This window comes from Coptis chinensis, chromosome 3 (genome assembly GCF_015680905.1).
Source record: "Coptis chinensis isolate HL-2020 chromosome 3, ASM1568090v1, whole genome shotgun sequence".
Taxonomy (NCBI): domain Eukaryota; kingdom Viridiplantae; phylum Streptophyta; class Magnoliopsida; order Ranunculales; family Ranunculaceae; genus Coptis; species Coptis chinensis.
The window spans coordinates 24,203,025-24,210,703 of record NC_141458.1 but is presented as its reverse complement, the minus strand read 5'-3'; the positions used below and the strand labels follow the sequence as shown (position 1 = coordinate 24,210,703).

Genomic DNA, 7,679 nt, shown 5'->3' with positions numbered 1-7,679 from the left:
ACTCGTCATATAAATACCAGAAGGCCTAGGCCAGAAGCAGACCATGAAAAGAGTTTAACCAGAACCAAAATAGAAAAAGAGAAGCCTTGAAAAGAGTTGCAGAAATGCTACGTGCAGTAAAATGTAATGCAGCGCCTATTACCAAAGATCATGGTATTTCTAATCTATCCCTATTTAGTTTGTGTTCTTGAGAAATGCTGCGTTTTGATGTAATTAAATGTTTGCTAACAGAGTAACAGCCAGCAGCAAATTATGGTCAATGGCCGAGAAGAATATTGCTAGCATCAAACTAAAGGCACCACCATTTTATCTATATATTCAACCCCTGCTGTAAACTTCATCTTAAATCTACATCTAGTTCAATATGATGACGAATAATTGGTTGTAAAATGTAGAATATGGAAGGTCCACCAGATGTGAACACGAATGCCAGTTTTTTACCACAATCATCTAAGAGCATAAATTGTGAATCCTTTGATCATATCGTGGTTAGTTATACCAAAGAACATAGTAATGTTGGCATCCATATATCCATGTTCTACAGAAATTGCCGGATCTATTCCCGGTCCACGTTACTGTAGTCTCATTGTCTCAATACTGTCCCTCGGAACATTAGGGCAGTGTGATTTGAACGAACATAATTGGATATAAATATACATATTTATATTTATATTAATCTTACAGACTTTACAGTCGCAAGATCATATATGGTAAGTGTTTAATTCGTAAATGCATGCAATGTGCAGTGGGGGTGGACACTCGCACAGGGTTTGTTTAGTTTAACATAGCTTCTAACTTTCTAAGGCTGCATTTGGCATTGCCAGAACACAAGTAAATTTTTTTCAGCATATATTTGAAAATACAATATACAATTCCATTAGATCATTACTACTTCATCTTTGCTGTACGCGTGTGTGTCGAAAATCATCAGTAGAAGCATCTAAAATAAGAGTTTTATGAATGACTAGCTAGGATGTTCTATTTGTTAACACTTTAAGAGCTTAAATCTTAAAAACAAGATTTACTTTTAAAGACCTAATAAGAGGTCTGATTGGTAACCACATCTAAAATAAGTTGCTGAATTTTGCACTTGTTACTAATCTCAAAATGGTCATTATTCAAATTATCCAAGTGAAAACAAAAGAAAGAAACTAATTTCAAAGCTTAAGAGACAAATCAAGCTGGTTGAAATCCTCCTTATTAACATTATCTGATCGATAATTTGTTCCCCACAAATTTTCTCTTTCACCCAATCCATAACTCATTTCTCTTCTCCCGTAATTTACTTCACTCCCAAAGTCTCCAGCATGCCTATGATAGATCGGTGGTTGGACTTGCTCACTGTGGTTTGAGACGTCGTCTGTACTAGACCGTGACCTATGATTGTTGGAACCACCATGCGGTCGCAGAGCTGAACTCAATTCACGATTTCTCTTTGCTAAGGTACGCTCGAGCTTATGAGCATTCTGATGACCACCTAGAGCTTGTGAACTATGAAACTTCCTTTGGCAGTAGTTACAAGAGAATACCCGAGGCTCAGATGGACTTAGAGATGATGAAGAAGACGACGATGATGGTTCAAGTAATAGCTCGAGGTTGAGCTCTTGACTCGACAAGTTGAGGTCAAGAGAGGTGTTAGGTTGAAAATCCATTGGGAAATTTAGAGAGTAGTATAACTAGAAGAGAAATAATGTATCTATAGTAATTAAGGGCAAGTAGAAAGACAAGAAATAAAGTATTAGGAATGCAAATTGATGGAAAAAAAAAAGGAAAAGAAATAGAGATGAGTCTTGGTGAAAATCAAGGAGGAGTGAGGGAACTAGCTAGAACATTGGTTGAGAAAATATGGGTGCGGAATTCTAAGAAAATATGTGCTTGGTTGCTTGTGGTAAGCATACAGATATTTATGTGCTTACTAAAGGAAGAACAAGTTATATAATATAAGGAAAAAGGAGCAAGTGATGAAGAGATACGTATGAAATTCAGAGAAACAAAGATTTACCTTATTTGTTGGACTTGGAGGAAGAGTTGGTACTTGATAAAGGAACAAGAAGAGATGGTGAGGTAAAAGCAAATAATGACCACATGCAAATTCAAAGAAACTAAAAGAATGAGTACTTCTTGGTAGAATTTTAAAGAGAGTGAGGTGCTAAATAAAGGTAGAGCAAAAAAAAGTTTGGTCTAAAGGAAGCAAGAGAGATATAGCAAGGAAAAGCAAGTGATGAGCAAAGATAAGAAGTGGATATCTTTAAAGAAAAATAAGAAAGTACACAAAAATTATCAATGATAATAATTAAAGAAGAAGAGGTAAGAAAAAAGATATATAAGAGATTGTTGTCACTAGCTAGTATGAGAGTTGTAACGAATTAGCAGTGTTCCTGCAACCACAGAGGGAAGAAAGAAATAGATGATTCTGTTAGTGCGTAAAAGAGAGACATGGACCTGCAAAAATCACTAAGGAATCCAAGTGTTGTCGCCTTCATTTATGGCACCATTTTTGCCCTTTGTCGGTCAATTTTTAATGTAAAAATGGCTTCTCTGTAAATCTACTTTGAGTTTAATAATTTAACCTGTTAAGAATTTAAGATCCATTTGTATTAGGAATCTGTCCCTATCTACTTGTCCTTCCAAATATTCAATCAGAATAGGTTTTGGACTTAGGTCTGTCTTCTATTTATACTCTTCTTTTCCACACAAGGTAATCATGAAGAGATGATTTCCTAGAAGAAGTTCCAATATGATAACTTCACCATTTTGGCCTAGCTAGTTGTATACTTGTATCTAAAACATCAGTTTATCAAGTAGAACTATCAATTCTAGTATAACTATGAATAAGACACTTCCCAAATTCTGTAATCTCATCCTCTCTTTTTCATTATTTTTTCCTTTAGTTTTTCATGAAATTTTGATTACTTGAAACAAATACAAGTCTAATAATTAAATTGCGGTTAGTAAGAAATAATTTCAATAACTTCAGTTTGAGCATTCGCCTTTTAACCACATGAATTAGGTCACTTAATAATAACTGACCCTCCAATTAGTGAGTAGACCCAAAGAAATGCCACAGATATACATCTATACAAGTGTTAAACCAGTCCCTAAAATTTTAGTACGCACCCACATGATACTATGATACTGTATCCCGGTTCTACCTAGCTATCCACCTTTCATATGAGTTACCTATCCACAACATGATTCAATTCTCTCGTACTTAGGAAACAATTTGGGACGGCAAATTTGACGTTATGAGTACGTATGCGCCGTGCAATGAATTATAAGCCACAACGTGTACTCAAGGGAAGCGATATTTAGTATGGTCAGTTGCAGGTGGACCAGTGATATTTGCTCTGGTCCCATGACCGGCCGAACTTAACAATTCTCTGAATGTATACCCGAAACAGTGTTCTCAATCATGTCTTACATGATGTTGTGTAGACAGTAGAATGAGCAAACCTTAAAGTTTCCATGGAAGATGATAAATTCCTGAAATAGATGCAATTTGATGGTCCCTATAGGTTGCTATGTATTCTGGACCCCGCTTCAGGTATCTCCCACATGGGTTATCACTTTCAAGATTCAAGTAAAAATGAACTCAACTTGATGTATGATGTATCCATGATTCCATTCTCATCTTTCAAAATCAGAAGACAACACAAAGGAGGCAAATTTGACATGCACAATTAGAGTTGTCTTCAGTACTCTTGACCTTTGAAGGATCTGCTGTCCCAAAATTTTATGTCCAGCCATCGCAACAAAGTCAAAACCGCTAATGGGATGCCGTGCTTTGAGATTTAACACACACCAAAAGACGTGTATTTCAATGCAAACCAAACACACTACTCTGGGTCTCTGGGACGACAAACTCGGACTCCACAAACAAACTAGAATTTGGGCTTAGGTGCCGTTTCTTTTTTCCTTTCTTTTTCTTGTTTTTTCCTTTCTTATTAGAACTGATTGATTTAAAAAATCACTTTCTACGTTTAGTTTTTTATGTAATTCTTTTTAACTTCAAAATCTGATTGGTGGAGTTCATATTAGCCATGGCGAGTAGATAGATGATTAGAATCTCGAATCTCCAACTGGTTAGAACTTAATATGACGTCCGTGGACTGACAATCCTAAGTTAAATCTGATGTGGACTGTCTGGTTTTCGAAACATAAACCGACCAATACATTTACATTGATTAGCTCTCGGTCATGTCAACTGAAAAGGATCCTGTTCAACATGTTAACTTAACCCTATTATTCATTTTTTTCTTCCTTATTGTTTTTGAGTCCTATTACTGCCGAACCGATATTGTGTTGGGCTGATCCCAAAAAAAAAAAAAAAATATTTAAAGTGTGATATTGGTCTCAAAAGTTCTTTAAAAAAACAATTATTAAGTGTGTCATTAGTCACAAAAAGTTGAATTCGAAAACCCCTAACTTAAACGATTTGGCCACACCGTTTGGGACTTAGTCCAAACGATGTGCACACACCGGTCAAGAGGCCAAAAAACAGAACTTTATTTTTTTCAAAGTTCAAATCCCCAACGACGTAATCACACCCGTTTGGAATTTCAATCCCGACGATTATGTGATATGACCGGACCGTTTGGTGTAACAATGAACGATCTAGCCCGGGTCGTTTAAGCTTGGGTTTCGAATTTTCTAATTCATCCATCAGACACATGCATATTCAAATTTAGTCATGTGCATATTTAACCCTAGTGTTTAATGTTAGTGTTAGGATATAATTTTCATAGTTTAAGATTTAGGATGGTGGAAGAGAAGAGAAGTGCTGAAAATGAAAAATTCACGCTGGTTTAGGAGGTCGCCCAACACAAAATAACTTTTTGGGACCAATGACACTTATAATAATTGTTTTTTTTTTTTTGTACCAATGGCACACTTGTAATAATTGTTTATCTTTTTGGGTCTCTCCAATACAATATGGGGTCCGGCAGTAACAAATATCTTGTTTTTGGGAAAATAAATACTAGATAATAATAATGATAACCCAAACCCAACACAACCAACTCATACTCTAAGTTTACCCGTACCTGATTTGTCCAGCATAATAACAACTTCTAACTCGCAAAGAATATGATATACGGAGAGATCTATTTGAAAAAGAATTGGGTTGTTAACATAGTTTTAGAATTTCGGTATGGAGTATACCCAATTGTTTCACTTTACACGAGTTTCTAGCTCAGTTAGTTGTGTACCAGTTTGAATCCCACCAATTGTTGATTAGAATTTATTTTTTGTGTAATTATGTAATGGTTTCCTTCCGGATTAATGAGTTTTTGGACAATGTAAACATTGGGACCAGAGTCCTTCAATATAACCGGTGTGTATATGCTTTAACCCCCTCTAAATATTTCAAAACAAAAATATAGCACATGAGTTTTTTCAAACACACACGCCCACCCCTCCCCAAGTCCCCGGCGTATGTGTGAGCGAGCAACTTGTCTAAGAATTTTCACCCGAAAGAAAAAAGAGGTCCAAAAAAAAAAAAAAAAAAAAAAAGAAAGAAAAAAAGAAAAAGAAATTTACTATCCAACATCACTCGGTCAGACTACCAACCTCCTTCCAAGAGGAACTTGAACCAATTGCATGTAAGAACAAATCTAAATGTTTTTACATTTAGGTTGCCAACTCAACAATTTGGTATCTATAGCGCATGCTCAAAACGTTTCAATAGGACATTTTTGGCTAGTTTAGCGTTAACATTCAAACAGTAGAAAATTGTGCCGTATGTACATCATTAAATAGTGTAAAAACTGTAAAAATTGTGCTGTTTGTTGTTGACGATCCCGCCTCCTACAAACCAAACGGAAAAGACAACAAACGGCACAATATCAGTCGTCTGTACAATTCTTTTAAGTAAGGACGGTAGAAACTGCGTCGTCGTTTGTTCATTTAAAGTAGCTACGTGAAGCCTCAATGCACCCGCATTGGACTTGCTCTTACATTATATATTAGCATCTTACCAACTATTCCCTACTTCATCTCTTTCTTATCCTCTAGACATTAATTATACTCAAGTCACATCTCACAACACACTGAATGTTTGCTTATTACTGATTGCTGAAACAAGCACATGGGATGATGGGAGTGCTTTCTTTTTTCTCAAAAACAAGAGACAAACTTAAACCCTCAATAGACTCTACAAGACTGATATGATTTTTTTTTAATCTTAGCAGGGAATGGGTTTCCCTTTATTAAACAAATATTGTATCAGATATGTATTCAGAATACATAGAGATTTTAGTCTAAGAGATCAGCTATGATTGCGGGAAAATGTCTCTCCCATCACAGACGACATTATACTCACTTGGAAACGGCTTATTGTTGCAGTGTAGGTGGTCACAAGATTCCAAGTCTAAAACATTAATTCCCCTGCAAATTAAATTCATATAATAACTTTAACACTAAATGGGATGTTTTTCTTTGTACCTTAAAACCAAACATAAAATAAACCAAGATCTTGTATTCTAGAGGAGTATGTGTAGAAGTGTATGTGCGTGCGTGCATGCATTTGCAGTCATACTTGGGCAATTGAAAGTCCCCATTTGTTAATTAATATTAAGTAAAATGTTGGAATAATTACAAATTCTAGAGAGAGGGATACACTTACATATAATTGGCTGGATTATTTAGCTGTGTGCTAATGAGAATTGAGAGCCAGTGGTATCATTTGCTATTTTAGAGAGAGCTTGTTGGTTATTGCAGATTGTTTGGTGGTCTTTTAACTGGGAATTTATAGACATATTTACGAGGACATGCAGAGGATTTCACATCATTTCACAGTAACTGATTAAGAAACAATTGCTGGTTTCCGTTTCTCACGTACGCGTAGTCACGTAGATAATGACTATCACTGTTCCACAGTCATCGAAGTACGTTTTCATAGTCATAGTTATAAACATGCCCATTCCCATCTCTTTTTCACCTCAGTCTTTATAAAGTTGTTCTTGTAAGTTGAGGTCATATATAGTACTATAATGTGTTCAAGCTTCTTATATACCTCTCAATCTCGTTTGGCTATAGTGTACTAGTGTTTAATGTATTAGTGTCTATTAGGATTTCGGACTCTACAAGTTTTTTTTTATGGGAAGAGGTCCCCTTCCCATAAATCTAACTTCTATGCCGTTCATGTCCTAAATCTAACTTATAGAAATCTGCTGACGTGGAGACTTGACCAAGTGAAAGCAATTGTAGAATCTGGCTCGTCAGGCCAAGCCGTGAATAAAGTGAATAATTTAACTTAACGTAGTACGGAGCAGCAAATGCACTAGAAATTAACACATGTCCTATCTTTTTCTTTTTTCTAGAACAAAAATTGGAATTAGAGTCATAACTCAGCAGATTTTGGGTTTAATCTCCCTGGTTGATACATAACTAGCATAAAAACCCCCTCATTACGTACTAACCCATAAAAACTCTCTATTTTTCTAAAATACCCAAATTGACTAAAATATCCCCCACACATAAAACCCTATATCTCAAATTTATCTTTTCTCTTTCTTCTTGCTGCATCCTCTATTCTTGTAAACCCTAGATATCCTGCAAAACCAAATTAAGATGACAAAACAATCGAAAAATAAGAGAGAAACACCCAACAAAACAAAAAAAATCGAAAATTTCCATGTCACAAACAAAAAGGAAAGCAACTACCGATAAAAAGACGAAAT

The 7,679-nt window shown here is 35.5% G+C and overlaps 1 protein-coding gene and 1 long non-coding RNA gene across 2 annotated transcripts; both read right to left on the bottom strand.

Annotated features, from left to right (window-relative positions):
* Window positions 1–1,157: 1,157 nt before the first annotated feature.
* Window positions 1,158–1,652, bottom strand: LOC147508751 (zinc finger protein 3-like). Its single transcript, XM_086597602.1, has one exon. The coding sequence runs from the start codon at window positions 1,650–1,652 to the stop codon at window positions 1,158–1,160; it is 495 nt and encodes a 164-aa protein (XP_086453728.1).
* A 3,640-nt stretch (window positions 1,653–5,292) lies between these two features.
* LOC147508750 (uncharacterized) lies at window positions 5,293–6,761 on the bottom strand. The gene is made up of 3 exons (XR_015216434.1): window positions 6,623–6,761; window positions 6,320–6,384; window positions 5,293–5,805 (listed from the first exon to the last, which is right to left on the bottom strand). It is a non-coding gene; the product is annotated as an uncharacterized LOC147508750 (long non-coding RNA).
* Between the last annotated feature and the right edge of the window lie 918 nt (window positions 6,762–7,679).

Coding starts and splice junctions, on each gene's coding strand:
- LOC147508751 (XM_086597602.1), bottom strand. CDS start 1,652: ATGGATTTTCAACCTAACACCTCTCTTGACCTCAACTTGTCGAGTCAA.